Source organism: Dromiciops gliroides, chromosome 2, assembly GCF_019393635.1.
Source record: "Dromiciops gliroides isolate mDroGli1 chromosome 2, mDroGli1.pri, whole genome shotgun sequence".
NCBI classification, from domain to species: domain Eukaryota; kingdom Metazoa; phylum Chordata; class Mammalia; order Microbiotheria; family Microbiotheriidae; genus Dromiciops; species Dromiciops gliroides.
This window is the reverse complement of record NC_057862.1, coordinates 354,056,914-354,077,680: the sequence shown is the minus strand read 5'-3', so window position 1 is coordinate 354,077,680 and position 20,767 is coordinate 354,056,914. Positions and strand designations below refer to the sequence as shown.

Here is a 20,767-nt window from a genome sequence, read left to right as displayed (position 1 = left end):
ACATATTAAGAGAACTGCTTGTGAGGACATTAGACTTATGAGTCAGGAGACCTGAGTTTGACTTCTCCCTCTGCCACTTATTTGCTGTGTAACCTTAGGTAAGTTACTTTACCCTACAGGATGAGATAGGAATCACAGAATTCCTGAACTGGAAGAGATATCAAAGATCACCTAACTTGAGTTCTTGACCAAGGATCCCTTCTACAACATCCCCAGTGACTAGTCATCCATCCTCTGCCTGAAGGCCACTAGTGAGATGACCTGAGACTTCCAGAGGCAGCCTATTCTATTTTTGAACTGCTCTCATTTTTAGGAAAAAGGGAACAGGGGGAGAACTGAGGACTAACTTAGTTTACTATATAATTTTGCCCAGGACTACTACAGATAAGATTCAACAAAGTTAATATTATACTTATTAAGTGTCTGGAGAGGCAGCATGGTATAAAACAGTGGTGTCAAACTCAAATAGAAACAGGTGCCTGAGCCACATATTGGCTTAGAAAACCATATATTAAAATTATCTATGTTGTAATGTATTTTTGTTTTGTTAAACATTTCCCAATTATATTTTTATTATATTTCAGTTACCCGTAAAGATAGTTTTCAACATTTGTTTTCATAAGATTTTTAGTTCCAAATTTTTCTCCCTTTCCCTTCCCCACCCCCTCCCCAAGACAGCAAACAATCTGATATGTACAATCACGTTAAACATATTTCTGCATTAGTCATATTGTGAAAGAAGAATCAGAACACAAGGGGAAAACCTCAAAAAAGAAAAAAAGAAACAGCCAAAAAGTAGAAATAGTATGGTTCAATCTGCATTCAGAATCCACAGTTCTTTTTTCTGGATGTGGAGAACATTTTCTATCATGAGTTCTTTGGAACCCAATCACATTTAATCTGAAGTTTTGTGTAGCAGGTTGTGAGTTTGACACTTCTGGTGTAAAGGTATGCATTAGCATCTGAGTTGGGAAAATCTGGGTTCTGGACCTGCTTCTGACATATGCTAGCTGGCAAGTCATTTAAAGCCTTAGTTCTGAAGGGAGCTCTCTAAGACTGTAAACTGCAGAATTGTTGCCAATCTGCTTTGTGAGAAGGAGCTTGCTCAAAGAGAGTTCCCTATACCAATGAAACTGACAGTTAAAACGAAACAAAACAAAAAGCTGTTGTATGCTTGTGGAGACTCGAAGATAGAAAAGACCTGTTTTCTCTTGTCCTTAAAGACCTTATGCTTTAATAGGGTACATTGACACATCAGTGAATGAATATGTTAATGAAATGCCTAGTGTACCAGGCACTTGAAGATCTCTATATAAGGAGGTGCCTGAGCAGTCTAGAGGCAACCTGTTCCACTTCTGGAAAGCTCTCATGTTTCTGAAGGGGGAGAAGGGCAAGAAAGGAGGCTGAAATGTAAATTGCCATACCATACCATTCTGATTTGGGATGTAGATCACAACTTAAGTATATAAATAAGAAAATTCTATGTGATATAGTAGAGAAAGATCACAGGGCTCAAGAATCAAAAGACTTGTGCTGCTCGAATCACAGTTCTACCATCTAACCTTGGGTAATTCAATTTTCCTAAGCCTATTTCTTCATCTAGAAAAATGTTACCTACATCATATCACAGGGTGATTGAAATAAACATACTGTATACTGTAAAGTACAATAGAAATAGGAACTTTTTTTTTTTTTTTGGTGAGGCAATTGGGGTTAAGTGACTTGCCCAGGATCACACAGCTAGTAAATGTCAAGTGTCTGGAGCCGGATTTGAACTCAGGTCCTCCTGAATCCAGGACCAATGGGTTATCCACTGCACCACCTAGCTGCCCCAACTTGTTATTAATATTACTAGGATTTTAAGAACATGAGAAACATTGATCAGAGTGTCATTGTCATTAAGTAAGAGCACCAAATGACTAATCCTGTAGTCAAGAGAAAACCAAATTCAAGTCATGCCTCTGATATTTGTAAATTGTACTAACTTATCTCATACACTTCTGAGAGTAAACTAAGACAATGTATGCAAAGTGTTTTACAAACCTTAAAGTGTATAAATGCCAGCTTTTTAATAAAATTAGTCACTAGCATTAGTCATTGGTGAGAAAGAAATGGCATGGCATAGAAGAAATCAAGACTATGAAAAATTAAGAACTGAGGTGGGATCATAGTGAAATGGTAAAAAATAAGCAAACAAGTTCAGAGAGTAACATGTTCATACAACTTGGTAGGTGATAAAGCCAAGATCCATGCTCAGCTTCTCTTTCCATTATGCTAGAGTTGGACTTAGAGTTGGACCAGAAGACCTCCAAGGGCCCTTCCAACTCTGAAATTTTATGCTAAACATTCTTTAATTAAATATAAGGATGGACTTTCCAACAAACAGCTGCCAAACAATGGAATGAAGGGCCTTATGAGGTAATGAGTTCCCTATCACTGAAGTGTTAAAGTGGAGTCTAGCTAAACACCTATCCAGGATATTTTAGAAGGGATATACTATCAGTATACATATTACAAAGATTTAAACTGGTCTTATTAATAAACACTGTTGTTGAAGTTAAGTGAAATTGCTGATATGATTCCTTCCATGAAGGTCCTAGAAGCTCTAGGACTCAATTCTATAGAAAGATTGTGTGTTATATTCTTAACTTTCCTCTGGTTCATCCAGTAAGTTATGTGGGGTCTGCTATATATCCTGTCACCATAACACTACTTTTTAGTACTGATGAATGAGACCATATCCTAGAAAAGAACAAGTTTTTCTTAGGTTATTCACATCTGCAAAGAGGAGGAAAGTAGAACTGTATTGATTCAACCACCATGGATTTATTGTGAATATCTCTGGAATGAAGTAATTCCCTCAGTGCAAAATTGGTTCTATGAATTCAGAGGTCTATACAAATTCAGTTCCCTCTCAGTGGCTGCTCTCCTCTACCCTGTTACCTATCCTCTTAATGGCTGCTCCTGAACCACAGCAAGGCTAATTACCTGACGTTGTGGGGCTGCTTATCACAGGAAAGCATACTACATGCAATGGATTGTTGCAGGTGATGCTGTTGACGCCTCAGGACCTGCTGAAAATCATCTTCCAGGGTCTGCACCACATAGCGCAAAAAGAATATTCGGCCAGGCACCTCTTCCTCCTGTGGGGAAAGCATGTGGTGACCTTGTGGGCAGAGAGCTGTTCCTTGCTTATCAGATGAAAAGAATGAATCATGAACCAGGGCTCCCCACTGGCCTCCAAGATGTCTAAGGTGAGGTTAGGTACTTATAGTAGGTCCAAGAGGACATCATCAGCTAAACCACACACATGAGAGCTATGCCCTTAGTTGAACACAGTTTGTGGGCCTGTGATTTCATTGGTATGGGGAACATCCAGTGAGGGACTTCCTCCACCAATGCAGACTGACAGCTTAGAGACTAGGGGCAGTGAGAAGGGATTTGGACACTGTGGCAAAAGCAGGACCTGAACCCAATTCTTCTTGACTGAGGACAGTTCTTTATCAGCTAGGGCCTTATTTTGAAAAAAAAGGAAATTTTTTTTTAAAAAGGCTTGATTTATTTTATTTTTTAAAAAAGCCTCTGATTTTAATCAGTGTTAAACACTCCCTACACCACCTCCACACTTTAGTAGATAGTTTCTTGAGTTGCTGCAGTCCAAAAAAGCCATCACTTGGTAATGTATCCACTCAAATCAGTTTGTCTCTGTGTTGTACCTGAAGCCTTCCTGCCTTGACAGAAGGGCCAGAACTTTTCTACTGACATACCTTTGAAGAGGCTGAGGTTAAAGTCGTATCAGGAGATGGTATCAGAAAGAACTTTATTAGAGAGACCAGTGGGGCTACTGTTAATGGCCTTCAATCTTTTAAGTCCTCAGAAAGCCCTTTCTTGATCCAGCTTCTGTCCCTTCCTTTCATCTTTCTTCCTATCACTTAGGGACAGACTTTTTATTACAGTTCTTGACAGTTAAACTCTCTCTACTCTGTCTTCTAGTGCTATTACTGAGTTCTGAGCTCTACACCAGGACACATCTATAGGAAAGGTAAACAGACCATGGTGCAGAACTTGGGTAGACTGACCAGGCTGTGCCTGTGCCACCTTGTTTTCTAACCTGGAAGATACCATCCTCCTTATTCAAAGACTTTGGATTCAGCGGCCTGCTGATTGGAAATAGGTGCACCTGGCGCTCAACCCCAAGACCCACAAAGGATAACATGGAAAAGAGCCCACAGGTCACAAGAAAATTCTCTTCCAGCTGTGACATTTTGTAATTCATTTCATGGCTCCATGGAAGTCTAAAATGGAAAAATCATAGGATTTTGGAGTCAAAAGGAAACTTAGGGGAAAAAAAAGGAAACTTAGACATCACGTTTGTCTCATACCTTCATTTTGTAAAAAAGGAAACTAAGGTCTAGTGAGATTTAGTGACTTGCCTAAGGTCACATAGGTAGTAAGTGGCAGAGGTAGGACTTGAATCCAGGTCCTCTAAGTCATATACTTTTTGTACTAAAATAACTTCTACACAAGTTGGCAATACCTTTTTTTCCATCACATAAGTGAGCAGGTTCCAGTCCCACTCCACAGAGGCAACATTGGCTGGATGTAGCCTAAAAATCACAAAGTTACGTTCATTAGAATTCTGGAGAACTTCTCTGACAGAAGCCTAGAAGATAATGTGAGGAAAGGATCAACTTCTCTACGTATTCTCAGGGCTCTCTCATTAACCTCCAATAAACACTTTCCATCTTGTTTCCCCACCTTTTACCCTCCCTGAATCTAAAAGCACATCTCTATTTATGCTGACTATTTGGATGGTTATGTCAATAAATTCTATGCAAAGCCAACTACCAAATTTTGGGCCCCTGGAAAATAGGTTAAAATAATCTGCAAAAGTTCTTACTGTTGAATTTTCATTAGAAGCATGTAGGCCTCTTTCATGATAGCCATACTTCCAGAGCCTAGTAGGATATTCTTGATGACATGGGATACAATCTCCTTGGGTGGGTAATGTTGGGGGGACACAAAGTCCATGAGGAAATGCAAAGTCTCTTGTGGGACGTTCTCTTCAATGGTGCTGACCACCATTCGCAGTCTTCGTCGGGGAATGGGCTCTCTCTTTGGTTTCTTGTTCTGTAGAAATAACAGAAAATGACAGTGTGGGTAGTTTCCAGGCAGACCAAAAAAAAAAAAAAAAAAGGACATTGTGAAGAAAGTAATGGCCTATTTAGAAGAGTCATCTTCCAATACACTTACAATCCTGAACTGTTAAAATCATACAGTTTGCACAACCAACAGGAAAACCATAACTTCAACATCTCTGTTAGGGAAGTCAATAGAAGAGGAATAATTAAGGTTTGATGAGTGTTCAGCAAGTTCTGTTTCTAGCCACCTGAGAGTTCCTACTAAACATCTAGAGAAGGAAGGAAATAAGTATTCATTAAGTGTCTACTATGTGCCAGGCACTGTGCTAGGTGCTTTACAAATATTGGTTCATTTGACCCAAGGGGATATATATTGACTTAGGATTCAAATTTTAAAAAATTTACATTTCTATAGGAAAAAAAGAACTTACAAAATTCTTTCTGAAAGACTACCCTGGGAAGTAGGTTAAGTATCTTTATTCCCATTCTGGAAATGAAGAAACTTAAATTGGGGGAAACTGGTACCAGCGAAGAGAATTGGTGGGTGGTAAGTGATAAAAATATCAAAGAAAAGCATTGATAAAACATAAAACACAGAAGATAAATGGGAAAAATTTTTGTATCAACTTTCTCTGATAAGGGTTTGATTAAGTAAGCAACCAACATGGGGCAGCTAGGTGGCACAGTGGATAGAGCACTGGCCCTGGAGTCAGTACCTGAGTTCAAATCCGACCTCAGATACTTGACATTTACTAGCTGTGTGACCCTGGGCAAGTCACTTAACCCCAATTGCCTCACATACACAAAAGTAAGCAACCAACAGATTTTTCTATATAAAGAGCAAAAGCTATTCCCCAATATTTACTGATAAGTGGTCAAAGGATATAAAGAAAGTTTTCAAAAGAACTGTAAACTATTAGGAACCATATGAAAGAATACTGCAAATTGCTAATAATGAGAGAAATAATAATAAAAATACTGAAATTTCACCTCACACCTCCCAAAACATAGCAAAGGTGATAAAAGATGGGAATAATAAATGTTTGAAGGGTTGTGGGAAGACAGGTACACTAGTGCACTTTTGGTGCTCTAGTTCAATCACTTTGGAAAGCAATTTGCAATTAAGGAAGGGGAGAAAACTCCATATCCTGTGACCCAGAGATTCTATTACTAAGTTTATACCCAAAGGAGGCCTCTGATAAAAAGAAAATCTCCTGTTACCCCAAAATATTCATAACAACACCTTTTGTGATACCAAAGAATTGAAAACAAAGTAGATGATCAACTGGGGAATGGATAAATCAATTGTGGCACTTGAATGTAATGAAATATTACTATGCTATACAGAATGACAAATATGATGAATATAGAGAAGCAGGGAAAGATCTACATGAACTGATATACAGTAAAGCAAGCAGAACCAAGAAAACAATAAACACAACGACTACAACTGTATAAATGGATAGACAACCTCCCACTCCCCTATCCTCAACACATAAATAAAAGGTCAATGGTGCAAAATAAGCATGGCCCAAAAGAAGAAATATGAGAAGATTATCCCACTCCACCCTTCTGCAGAGGTGAGAGGTACATATGTTTAGGTAAAATGCACATGATTTCAGACTCTTTTTGGTGTATTGATCAGTTATATTGATTTTTTCCTTTTTCGTTGGCTTTAAAAGTATTGCAGGGCAGCTAGGTGGCGCAGTGGATAGAGCACCGGCCCTGGAGTCAGGAGGACCTGAGTTCAAATACGGCCTCAGACACTTAACACTTACTAGCTGTGTGACCCTGGGCAAGTCGCTTAACCCCAATTGCCTCACTAAAAAAAAAAAAGAAAACAAAAGGTATCACTATGGAATGGTTCTCTGAGAAGGGTATGGAAGGGATAGTAGGGGAAATTAGAGTGATGCAAAAAAAATAACATCAATGAATGAGCACTTATTTAAAAAATATACTGAAAAGAGCAGAAGGAAGTTCAGAAAAGATCAGAAGCAGGGCAGTTTTGTTACTCTTGTATTAAACTGTATACACTAAAAAACTATTCAACAGGAGTTCAAAATTTCATATATAATTCTCTATTTTTGTTCTTTGATAAAAATGTTTTGATTAAAATGTTCATGTTTGATTATTGTTAATTTCTTAATAAAACAATTAAAAAACAAAACATGCGAAAACTTAAAGAGAAGTACCTAGCCTAGAGTCACATAGCTACAAAGTGGCAGAGCTAGAAATCAAATCCAGGTCTCTGTCCTCAAGTTTAATGTTCTTTTCTTTTCTTTTTTTTAATGTTCTTTTCAATATACTAAGCTGAGATCAGTCAATAAGCATCTATTAAGTATGTAGGTCCCAGGCACAGTGAACAAAAAACGAAATAGTATCTGCTGTCAAAGAGTTCTATTTCACTTGTATAGAGTACTGGATTATATTGTTTATCAAGGGACACACTTGGAAGTCTTGCTCCTCTCTTCTGATTTCTAGTATAGCCCTGGACATATCACTAATTCTTCTCTCTGCACTCATTTCCCATCTATAAATGGAAGTAATTATTTAAAACATGCTTTGATATATCTATTCTTTTGTTTTTGCTTGTTTGTTTTTGTTTTGTTTTGGCGGGGCAATGAGTGTTAAGTGACTTGCCCAGGGTCACATAGCTAGTAAGTATCAAATGTCTGAGGCCAGATTTGAACTCAGGTCCTCCTGAATCCAGGGCTGGTGCTTTATCCACTGTGCCACCAAGCTGCCCCTGATATATCTATTCTAAAGCTAAAGGTGATTAAAAAAAAATCAACTAGAAATTATTCAATGCTTAAGGGAAAAATTAAGATGGTCAGAAAAGAATAATAGCAAATGCTTATTTGACACAAATATTTATAATTTCGGAAGACTTTTTTCATAGTAACCACCCTCTGAGGTAAATGATAATAGAGCTAGAAGGACTCCAGAGGCCATCTAGTACAACCCTTCCATTTTATAAATGAGGAAACTGAGGCCCAGAGGAAGGGAAGTGACTTGCCCAAAGCCACACAGGCAGTAAGCACCAAAGTCCAGACTTGAACCTGTCTTTTGACTTCAGAGCCAATGCTCTTCCCATTGTACTATCTAAACAGAATACATTACTATTTCCATTTTACAGAAGAGGGAACAGGCTCATAAAATACCACGGGAACACAGCTATCGAATGACCCAAAAGTTAAGCCATGACCCAAAGTTAAGTGTTTTAATGCTACAGCCAATGTTCTTTCCCCCATCATGCAGTGCTTTTCTTATGTTCAGGTTGACTGACTGAACAGAGCTCTTCTATGAGAGAAGAGACAAGAGTCCAAGGAAGGAAACACCCCAGGTTTATTGAAAAACAAAATCCAGGAAAAGCCCCTCTTCCTATCTTCCTAAGATTGATTGACATAATAGAACCCAAGGTTAAAAAGAGCTGGGGAAATAAGAAGTATCATCAGAGAAGCTGTGCTTTCTAACACTTTTCTTAATGCTGGGATGAGCTGGTAGAGGGAATGAACACCACCTCACACCAATGCACCACAAGTTTCTAGTCAACAAATTAAACAATTATTAAGTACCTATTTTGTGAAGAGCACTATACTTGGTGTAGAATATGAAACAAAGATTAGACATGATAGGGCCCAGCCTTCATGCAGTGTACGGTCTAGAAGAGTGCAGAGAACATATATATGTAACTATCATACACAATAATACTTGATAAGTACATTAGAAAGGTGCAGACCAAGTACCAAATATTTGGCACCAGAGTCCCAAGGGGGGAAAGGTTGTTACTAATTGGTCTGCCTTGACCAGCAGGGTGGAACTAACTCTAGCTATGAGAACCCAGGCAGCTAGTCTTCCCACAAGAGGATACTTGCCTTTAAAGTTTATCAAATACTTTCCCTACAGTAATCTCTTTTAAGTCTAAGTACTATCTCCATTTTACAGAGGTGGTAACATTGTCAGGTGACTTGCCTTCATCCACTAAAATTTTCTCCTGAAAGCTCACATCTTGCTTTTGGAGAGGCTAAAACAACAACAGTGATCTCTGTATAAATGGGAGATATAATCAAGGTTTGGGTGGAAAGAGGTACATTAAAGGACAAGAGATTCATTTATAATGGACAATACCATCGTTCCCACCTCCACACTTCAGTTATGCTGCCCATAACTTAGGCCATAGCCAACTATACCCAACTCTTCCTCTTGGTACTGATGAGCTCACACAGTGGTTGTATTGTTTGGAAGGAACATCTGCACCATTAATTACCTCTGTGACTTCTTTGTCCTGTATCAGTGCCTGGAAGAAGAGGTGATGCACTGGAGGTCTAAGGAAATATCTTAATTTGTGCAGACAGGGTTTCCTGGGTAAGTCCACCACTGGAGGCTTTATTGCCACAGGCTCTGGGATGGCATCCGTCGGCACAGGCTTCTCTGTCTTATTTTGGGTCTCCAGGGCAGAAACCCGGGGAACCCGCTCTGTGGAGAAACACTGTGGAAGGTGAGAGAGGTCTTCCTGGAGTAGACTAGTGCTGTCAGCAGGGCTATTCTTATTCTGCCAGTCACTAGGGCATGGGTCAGGTGAACCTTCTAGGATACAGGGCACTGATGCATTTTGCTTATTACTGTCACTGCTGCTGCTATTTGGAGAGAATGAGAAAACATCTGAGGAGATCTGTAAACTTGCCAAAGAACCCAGGTCATTGTTAAAGGTAGTTGTACTACAGTTCTGCTTTGGGCTACACACACAATTCTCACCACTGGATACTGGAGAGATGCAATCTTCAAATTCAGTGCCCTGAATTGGGTCCTGAGCAGAAGTTAGATCGTCACACACTTCTTTCTTCAGGAGCTGAGAGTCTTTGTCATTCTGCTGTGCCAACTCACGTTTGATGGGACAGTTGCCACCTGCTACAAAAGGGGAATGCTTCTTTTGGGAACAAGAGACAGCGTCCAGATCTAGGTTCATATTGTTCTCACAAGCACAGTTAAAGAGATTCTTTTTCTCCTCCTCCTCCTCTACCCTTGTCAGATCTATCACAATGAGTCCAATGGGAGCCTTCACTACTGGGTCAGTGTCTTTGGTTAAGTCGATGAAATCCTGTTGGGGAAAGGTGAGGAAAAATGAAATATTTATTAAACTAATGATTCTAAACTTAGTGAGAAAACATGTTCTTAGTCACTGTGGTAAATTCCTTTTACAACAGCACTTTGTCCAGAACCTTTTCCATGTCCAGGTCTTTTTTTGTTTTGTTTTTTTTTAGTGAGGCAACTGGGGTTAAGTGACTTGCCCAGGGTCACACAGCTAGTAAGTGTTAAGTGTCTGACGCCGGATTTGAACCCAGGTACTCCTGACTCCAAGGCCGGTGCTCTATCCACTGCGCCACCTAGCTGCTCCAGCCATGTCCAGGTCTTTTAAAAATGTTTGTCGAATTGAACTTCCCCCAATAGAGAAATCATCTGTTTGTGGATGTAATCTACCAGTTGTATAAAATATCAAAACACTGCAAAACCTCTTGGAAGAAAGAGATACATTACTACTCAGGAGTTTGACCTAATGAACCACACAGGAAAAACCAAATAGATGAAGGATATCAATTGCCCACATTAATTTAAAAAGTTGGAATAAATGAGTTGTGTCTACAATTAAACACAACAACAGGACAGTTTGCCCTTAAGAGATTATAAAGTAAAAAAATACTAACAAAATTCATTTGGAAGAACAAAAGGTCAAAAATTTTGAAGAAACTAATGAAAAAATGTAAAGGAAGGAATGTCAGCAGTATGAGACCTTAAACTATATTATAAGGCAGAAAATATCAAAACTATCTAGAACTAGCTAAGAAATAGATGGGGCAGCTAGGTGGTGCAGTGGATAGAGCAGTGGCCCTGGAGTCAGAAGGACATGAGTTTAAATCTGGCCTCAGTCACTTGACACTAGCTGTGTGACCCTGGGCAAGTCACTTAACCCCAATTGCCTCACCAAAAAAAAAAAAGAAAGAAAGAAATAGAAAGGCAGGTCAGTGGAACAAGAGAAGACAATACACAGAAGTAAAAGACTACAGTAATCTTGTGTTTGACAAATACAAAGATTTTGGGGATTCATTATTTGGTTAAAAAAATGTTATGAAAGTTGTAAAGCAGTCTGGCCAAAATTGGCCATAGACCAATATCTTAAACCATTTACCTAAAAATAAGTTCAAAATGGATACATGACTTGGATATAAAGGGAGATATCACAAGAAAATTAGAAGTATGTGGAACATATTACCCATTGGACTCATGGATAGAAGAGTAACTTGTGAATAAACAAGAGAGAGCTTTGTGAGGTATAAAATGGATAATTTTAAATTATATTAAATTTAAAAGTTCTTGTACAAATAAAACCAACATAGCCAAGATTGGAAGGAAAGCAGAAAACTGGATAAAAAGTTTCATAGACAATTTCTCAGCTAAAGATCTAATTTCTCAAATATACAAAGAACTTTGTCAAATTTATAACAATGAGTCATTCACCAATTGATAATCAAAGATATGAACAGGCAGTTTTTTGATAAAGAAATCAAAACTATATATATAATCATATGAAAAAATGCTCTAAATTATTGATGAGAGAAATGCAAATTAAAACAACTTTGAGATATCATCTTACACCTATCAGATTGGCTAAAAGGATATATGCCCTTCAGTTGGGGAATGGCTAACAAGTTGTGGTAAATGACTGTGATATAAGAAATGAGCTGGATGATTTTAGGAAAACATTGAAAGACGTGGACCTATGAAGAAAAATGCTATCCATCTCCAGAGAAAGAAGTGACAAATATAAACATGTATAGCATGGTCTTACATATGTGTGTATGTATGCATGCATATGTTTGTATATCTATCTACAAATATAGATAGATATCAATATATTTATCTATTTATATCTATATATTTATATTTAATTGTAGCCTTCTCTAGGGCAGGCAGGGAAAAAAATAAAATTGGAAAAGAAAGTCCCTTTAATGAGTCCACAAAGCCCTATTTCTATTATTATTATTTTATCATAAAAGTATTTTATTATTTTCTAGTTACATATAGTTTTCAACATTTGTTTTGATAAGATTTCTAGTTCTAAATTTTTCTCCTTCCCCCCCTCCCCAAGACAGCAAGCAATCTGATATAGGTTATATATGTACAATCATATTAAACATATTTCTGCATGTTGTGAAAGAAGAATCATAATAAAAGGGAAAACCTCAAAAACCAAAAAAAGCAGAAACAGTATGGTTTGATCTGCATCTAGATTCCATAGTTCTTTTTTCTAGATTTGGAGAGCATTTTTTTTTTTTTTTAGTGAGGCAATTGGGATTAAGAGACTTGCCCACGGTCACACAGCTAGTAAGTGTCAAGTGTCTGAGGCCGGATTTGAACTCAGGTCCTCCTGACTCCAGGGCCGGTGCACCATCCACTGCGCCACCTAGCCGCCCCTGGAGAGTATTTTCCATCATGAGTTATTTGGAATTATCTTGGACCACTGTATTGCTGAGAAGAGTTAAGTCTATTGTTGTTGATACTGTGTACAATGTTCTCCTGGTTCTGCTCACCTCACACAGCATCAGTTCATGTAAGTCCTTCCAGGTTTCTCTGAAATAAGCCTGCTTATCATTTCTTACAGCACAATAGTGTTCCTTTACATTAATATACCACAACTTGTTTAGCCATTCTCCAAATGATGGGCATCCCCTCAATTTTCAATTCTTTGTCACCACGAAAAGAGCAGCTATAAATATTTTTGTACATGTGCATCCTTTTCCCTTTTCTATGATCTCTTTGGGATAAAGACCTAATAGTGGTATTGCTAGGTCAAAGGGTATGCACAGTTCTATAGCCCTTTGAAGCCCTATTATTTTTTTATTTTTATTTTTTTGGTGAGGCATTTGGGGTTAAATGACTTGCCTAGGGTCACACAGCTAGTAAGTGTCAAGTATCTGAGGCTGGATTTGAACTCAGGTCTTCCTGAATCCAGGGCCGGTGCTTTATCTACTGTGCCACCTAGCTGCCCTGAAGCCTATTATTATTATTGTTGTTGTTGTTTTTGCGGGGCAATGGGGGTTAAGTGACTTGCCCAGGGTCAAGTCCTATTATTATTAATACTAATATACTACCAGTGTTATGTGGCTTCAAGACATGGAATTCAACGTGGTCTTCAAATAATTGAAAATGTGCATCACACAGTAAGCAAAGGAAGCCATATAGTAAGTGTTAGCAGGCTTCAACACGTAACAAATAAGGACCTTCAAAGAAGTGGAGTCAAGGATATTATTAGGAAAATGTATGATGAGAGTAGATGAGATCCATAAGGTCCCCTCTAAATCTGTGACCTTAGGAGCACTTGAAAGGAAATTAGAATTTCATCAGGACACAAATAAAGGATAATGAACATGATGAAGAATTTGAAGGATATAAAATTAGCAAAAACATGATAGGATGACATTAAGAAGAGTGTGGGTACAATTAAGAAAACACAAGACAAGATGATAATGAAACTTAACAGACTGGAAACCAGCCACAGAAGATACAAACGAAACAACTAAACTCAAAATAAATTTAAATGGAGGGCAGAATAATAAAAACAGAAAAATCAGAAAAGCAACTCAGGAAATCATAACTGGAAAACATTTGGTATATATGTAGGTAAAACTAACAGATCTGGAAAGTAAAAAAAGAAAAAAGAAAAAATTAAGTTCTGGGTTTTATGAAAAACGAAGAAAAGACTCTGAAGTATACTTCAGAAAATCAATGGGGGTTGGAGGTTGGGATGGGGTTAGGTTGAGGTTGGGAAAGCCAGGTGGTGCAGTGAATAGAGCAGTGGCCTTGGAGTCAGAAGGACCAGAGTTCAAATCCAGCCTCAAACACTAACTAGCTGTGTGACTCCAATTGCTTAAAAAATATCCAGCTAGGAAAATTTCCCAGAAATGCTAAAGAAAGGGAAAGATTATAGATAAACATAATTTGTAAGAAATTTCACATTCACCTCATCTAGAAACATCAATGTCAAGCTTCAAAATTTCCATGACTAGGAGATGATTTTATAAGCAGGCAAAGAAAAAAGCATAACATAAAATACAAGAAGAAAACTATCAGTTTAAATTACACAATATTTAAAAATTAAAATTATAGAAACTGGAATATAATATACTAAAAGAGATATAGTACTGAAGAAAAAAGTTAATTAATTAGTATATTTAAGCATTTTAAAAAATATAAATGATAGTCATTTAAGAATTTAAGTCTGAAAAAGTAGTGGAAAAAGAAAACTTTAAAGCAACCTTTATCATGCATAATCAGGAACACAGAGAATAAGATTAATTTTTTAAAAACAACTATCTATAAAAATTTCTAAATCAGCAAAAGTCCACCTTCTTTTCCTTCTAACTCCAACCCTATTCTCTTCCCCCAAACTCCCAGGCAATTAAGAATGAAAGAAAACCAAAGTCCCTGTTATAAACATGTATAGTTAAGCAAAACAAATGTCCAAATTGGCCATGTCCAAACAAAATATGTCTTACTTTCCACTCTGAGTTCTTCACATCTATATTAAGAGATAGGTAGCATGTTTCATCATTGGTTTTCTATAACCTTGGTAGGACATTATGCTGATCAGAGTTCCTAATTCTTTCAAAGTTGTTTGTCTTTACCACATTGCTGTCATTGTATAAATTGTTCTGGTTCTGTTCACTTCACTTCACTTCACTTCATCAGTTCTTCACTTCACTCTGCATCAGTCCATATAAGTCTTTCCAGGTTTCTCTGAAATCCTCCCCTTTACCATTTCTTATAGTACAATAGTATTTTATTACATTTATATGCCATATTTTGACATTTTCCCCGCTATTGGACATTACCCTCAGATTCCCATTCTTTGCCATATCAAAAAAAAAGTTATAATTTTTTTATTATATCCTTAAAGTTTGTTTTGATTAGGACTAATCCCTCCCTTAATCTGTTTTCCTCCTAATTCTACCCTTTCCCTCCTATTTCCCTACTGAGTGAAATGAATTTCTGTATCTAACTCTGTGTGTGTATGTGTGTTCTTCCTTCTTTTCACCAGTTCAGACAAGAGTAAGGTTCAAGAAGTCATCTAGGGGCAGCTAGGTGGCACAGTGGATAGAGCATTGGCCCTGGATTCAGGAGGACCTGAGTTCAAATCCAGACTCAGACACTTGACACTAGCTGTGTGACCCTGGCAAGTCACTTAACCCCAACTGCCTCACCAACCCCCCCCCCAAAAAAAAACCAAACCAAACCAAACCAAAAAAAGAAGTCATCTAATCCCTAGCTTCTTTTTTGTTTGTTTTGTTTTGTTTTGACTGAGGCAATTGGGGTTAAGTGACTTGCCCGGAGTCATACAGCTAGTAAGTGTTAAGTGTCTGAGGCAGGATTTGAACTCAAGTACTCCTGACTCCAGGACCGGTGCTCTATCCACTGCGCCACCTAGCTGCCCCTAATCCCTAGCTTCTTAAACAGTGGGTCGAAACCTTATATGGGACCACATAATTGAATGTGGGGATAATGAAAAATTTCTCAGGTGAAAAGGGGTCTCAAGTGGAAAAAGCTTAAGAAGCCTTGCCTAATCTAATCCAATGATTAGCAGGACTGGGCAGGAATACCCTCTAAAAAATACATAGCAAGGATCATCCAACTGTCTCCTGAAGCCATTCAGTAAGAGAAATTACTACCTTAAACAGTAGAGCTCATTACATTTTTGGACAACTCAACTTCCAGGAAATTATTCCTTCTATGAACCTGGAATTTACTAACTTTGGGTATGCTGACTTTGAAACACTTTAAGTCAAGTAGTTAGAAATGTCCAATAGGCAAGATGGTGATCTTGTAGTTCAGGAGAGAGACTATGGCAAGATATGCTGATCTAAGAGTCATTTGCATAGAGATGATATTTAAAACTATCTAATAGGGTCACCAGAAGAAAAAGTATAGAGAAGGCAGCCAAGGACAAAGCCTTGGGGCAAATCTGTTTTTAAGGTACCTTGTGAGAGATAGAGATGATGATCCAGCAAAGAAGGCAGGAGAACTAATGGTCAGATAGGTAAGGGGAGAATCAAGAGAGCATAATGTCACAAAAACACAGAGAAAAGAATATATCCAGAAGTTGGTCAATAGTGTCAGATACTACAGAGAAATCAAGAAAATTGAGAACTGAGAAAAGGTTAGGTTTAACATTTAAGAGTTCACTGGAACCAAACAAGAGATAGAGAATATTATGAAATGCAAAATGGATGATTTTGATTATATTAAATTAAAAAGTTTTTGTACAAACAGAAGCAATGCATCCAAAATTAGAAGGGATGCAGAAAGCTGGGAAACAATTTTTATGGCCAATACTTTTTTTTTTTGGGTGAGGCAATTGGGGTTAAGTGACTTGCCCAGGGTCACACAGCTAGTAAGTGTCAAGTGTCTGAGGCCAGATTTGAACTCAGATCCTCTTGAATCCAGGGCTAGTGCTTTATCCACTGCGCCACCTAGCTGCCCCCAGTACTTCTGATAAAGGCTTCATTTCTAAAATATATAGGGAACTAAATCAAATTTATATGAATCCAAGTCATTCCCCAATTGAGAAATGGTCAAAGGATATGAACAGGCAGTTTTCTGATGAAGAAATCAAAGCTATCTATTGCCATATGAAAAAATGCTCTAAATCACTATTGATTAGAGAGACGCAAATAAAAACAACTCTGAAGTACCACCTCACACCTATCAGATTGGCTAATATGACAAAAAAGGAAAATAATAAATGTTGGAGAAGCTGTGGAAAAATTGGAACACTAATGGATTGTTGGTGCAGCTGTGAATTGATCCAACCATTCTGGAGAGCAATTTGGAATTATGCCCAAAGGACTATAAAAGCTGTGCATATCCTTTGACCCAGAATACCACTTTTGGGTCTTTTTCCCAAAGAGATCATAAAAAAGGGAAAAGGATCCACATGTACAAAAATATTTATAGCTGCTCTTTTTGTGGTGGCAAGGAATTGGAAATTTAAGGGATGTCCATCAATTGGGGAATGGCTGAACAAGTTGTGGTATATGAATGTAATGGACTTCTATTGTGCTGTAAGAAATGATGAGCAGGTGGAGTTCAGAGAAACCTGGAAAGACTTGGATGAACTGATGATGAGTGAGATGAGCAGAACCAGAAGAACATTATACACAGTATCATCAATATTGTGTGTTCATCAACTGTGATAGACTAGATTCTTCTCACCAATCCAATGGAACAAGAAAGTTCCAAAGGACTCATGATGGAAAAGGTTTTCCAAATCCAGGAAAAAAAAAAAGGAACTGTGGAATATGGATACTGATTGGACCATACTATTTCTTTTGTTTTTGGTGCTGTTGGTTTTCTGATTTGAGGTTTTTCCTTTGTGCTCTGATTCTTCTCGTATAACATGACTAATGCAGAAATATGATTAATGTTATTATGTATATATAACCTATATCAGATTACCTGCTGTCTAGGGGAGCGGGGGAGGGAGGGAGAAAAATTTGAAATTGGAAATCTTATATAAACAAATGTTGAAAACTATCTCTACATGTAACTGGAATATAACAATATACTTTTATTTAACAAACAAAAAAGAGTTCACTGGAGGGGAATAGTGTGGTGAGTTAGTTGATGGGGTTGGAAGCCAGAGTGCAAAGGATTGAAAGGTAGGTTAGTGGAAAGGAAGTGGAAACCAGTGAGTATACTCAACTTTTCCTAAGAGTTTGGTTAAGAAAGGGAGGATCTATAGGACACTAATTTGAGAGGACAATTAGGTCTAGTGGTTTGTTTTAAGAATGAGAGAAATTTATTGTACCAGTCGAACTATGAACAATTATTTTATAGAGTTAGAAAAAAATAGTAACAAATTTATCTGGAATAACAAAAGGTCAAGAATTTCAAGGGGATCAATGAAAAAAATGTGAAGGAAGGTGAGCTAGCCAGACTGTACTAAATCTCTAACTGTATTATAAAGCAGTAATCATCAAAACAATATGATACTAAGAAATAGAGTGGGAGATAGTGGAATAGATCAGGGTACACAAGACATAGTAGCAAATGACCATATTAATCTAGTGTTTGAGAAATCCAAAGATCCAGGATTTGGGGACAAAAACTCACTATCTGACAAAAATTGCTGGGAGAACTGGGAAACAACATGGCAGAAACTAGGTATAGACAAATATCTCACGCTGTATACCAAGATACGGTCAAAATAGGTACATGATTTACACATAAAGGGTAATACCATGGGAAAATTAAGAGAGCAAGGAATAGTTTGCCAGTCATATCTATGGAGCAGGGAAGAATTTATGACCAAGAGATAGAGAGCATTACTGGATGCAAAATGGATAATTTTGATTAATTAAATTTAAAATGTTTTCCACAAACAAAAGCAATGCAATCAAGATTAAAAGGAAGGCAGAAAGCTGGTAAAAAAAAAAAATTTACCGCAAGTGTCTGAAAAAGGCCTCATCTCTCAAATATAGAAAGAATTGAGTCATATTTATAAAATACAAGTTATTCCCCAACTGATAAAAGATCAAAGGATATAAACTCGAAATTTTCGGAAGAAATCAAAGCCATCTACAAACCACTATTGATTAGAGAAATGAAAATTAAAAGAACTCGAGGAACCACCTCACATCTATCAGAGTGGCTACTAAGATAGAAAAGGAAAATGACAAATGTTGGAGAAGACACTAAGGCACTGTTGGTGGAGTTGTGAACTGATCCAATCACACTCTGGAGAGCAAAAGACTATAAAACCATGCATACCATTGATCCAGCAATACCACTATCAGGTCTGTATCCCAAAGAGATCAAAAAAGGGAGAAAAGGACTTATTTGTGCAAAAATATTTATAGTAGCTATTTTTGTGGTGGCAAAGAATCGGAAACTAAGGGGATGCTCATCAATTGGTGAATGGCTGAACAAGTTGTGGTATATGATTGTAATGTAATGCTATTCTGCTATGAGAAATGACTAGCAGGCTGATGTCAGAAAAACCTAGAAAGATTTACACAAACTGATGCAAAGTGAAGTGAGTCAGAATTAGGGGAAGATTGTATACAGTAACAGTAATACTGTATGATGTTCAACTGTGAATGACAGCTATTTTCAGCAATACAATGATCCAAGACAATTCCTAAGGGCTCAAAATGAAAAATGTCATCTAAATGTAAAGAAAGAACTGATGGAGTCTGAATGCAGATTGAAGAATACTATATTTTTTTTTCTTTTGTCTGTGTCTTCTTTAACAACATGACTAATATGGAAATGTGTTTTGCATAACTACATGTATAACATATCAAATTGCTTACCATCTCAGGGAAGGGGAAGGTATGAGAGAGGGAGAAAATCTGGAACTCAAAATTAAAAAAAAAAGAATGTTAAAAATTGTCTTTACATGTAATTGTGAATAAAACAAAATATTTTTTTAAAAGGAAGAGAGAAGGGCAGCTAGGTGGTGCACTGGATAAAGCACCAGCCCTGGATTAAGGAGGGCCTGAGTTCAAATTTGGCCTCAAACACTTGACATTAGCTGTGTGACCCTGGCCAAATTACTTAACCTTCATTTTCCCCCGCCAAAAAAAAAAAAAAAAAACAAATTTAGAAAAGGAAGAGAGAAACTTTGTGTTTGTAGGCAGTAGAAAAGGAACTATTAGATAAGGAAGAAGTTGAAGATGAGAGGGGATGAAGTCATAGTTAAAAGATTTAGAACAAAAGATATTTTAGGGATTATCTAGTCCAAACCCTGAGGGGCCCAGAAAAGTTCCTACCATAGTATCAAGTTCAAACCTATCAAACATAAAAATGATGGTACTTTATTTTGCTGACTGAGATTTGGCCTTAGAACAAGACCTAGCAACTTTTCTGGATCTTCCAAAGAACCCCAAACTAGTCTTTTGGTTTATAAAAAATTAAGTTTGCTTGGCCAGTCCCTCATCTCTGACCTTCTATCCTGTTAACCATTAGTTGGTTTATTAAATTCCTATGTCGTTTAACTAGGCAGTTACTTGTGGCAGTGGACAGAGTGCCTGGCCGGGAGTCAGGAAGACTTGAGTTCAAATTTGACCTCAAACACTTAACTAGCTCTGTGACCTGGGCAAATCACTTGACCCTGTTTGACTCAGTTTTCTAATCTCTAAACTGAGAGAGAGAAGAAAATGGTAAAGCACTCCAGTATCTTTGCCAAGAACCTGATCTGAAGAGGACTAAACAACAAAAACAACAACACGGTGTTTACCTACTTCACAGAGCTGGATGAATTAGTGATGTGTTGAGAGATGCTGTTTAACATACCAGGCAACTGAATTTGGGAATGGGAGAGTGAAGTCACTGGTCCAGTTCTCTAGGGCTTGTCCTTCATTCCTTCAAGAAGCCCCAAAGTTATGATGAGGAAAGGAGGGAGGAAAGGGAGGTGGAGAAAGGAAGGGAAGAAGAAGGGGAAGAGAGGAGAGAAAAAGATGGGTGAGAAGAGGGCACAGGGAGTAGGAATGGGAGAAGAAAGGGTAAAGTGTAGGAAGGAGGAAAGTTCACAGTCTAATTGAAGGAGACAACATGCAAACGATTGACAGATA

At 37.6% G+C, this 20,767-nt stretch overlaps 1 protein-coding gene across 4 annotated transcripts in view; it reads right to left on the bottom strand.

Annotated features, from left to right (window-relative positions):
- The window catches only part of SIMC1 (SUMO interacting motifs containing 1), a 36,859-nt gene that overhangs the window by 15,351 nt on the left and 741 nt on the right, over positions 1–20,767 (bottom strand). For 2 of the 4 annotated variants that reach the window (XM_043988110.1, XM_043988111.1), the window contains exons 2-5: positions 9,409–10,239; positions 4,901–5,130; positions 4,538–4,607; positions 2,989–3,143 (exon numbers count right to left, since the gene is read on the bottom strand). In XM_043988110.1, coding sequence (XP_043844045.1) covers positions 2,989–3,143; positions 4,538–4,607; positions 4,901–5,130; positions 9,409–10,239 — 1,286 coding nt within the window. Of the gene's footprint in view, positions 1–2,988; positions 3,144–4,537; positions 4,608–4,900; positions 5,131–9,408; positions 10,240–20,437; positions 20,547–20,767 lie in introns of those variants that run through there. The other 2 variants (XM_043988112.1, XM_043988113.1) reach the window with 2 other exon arrangements.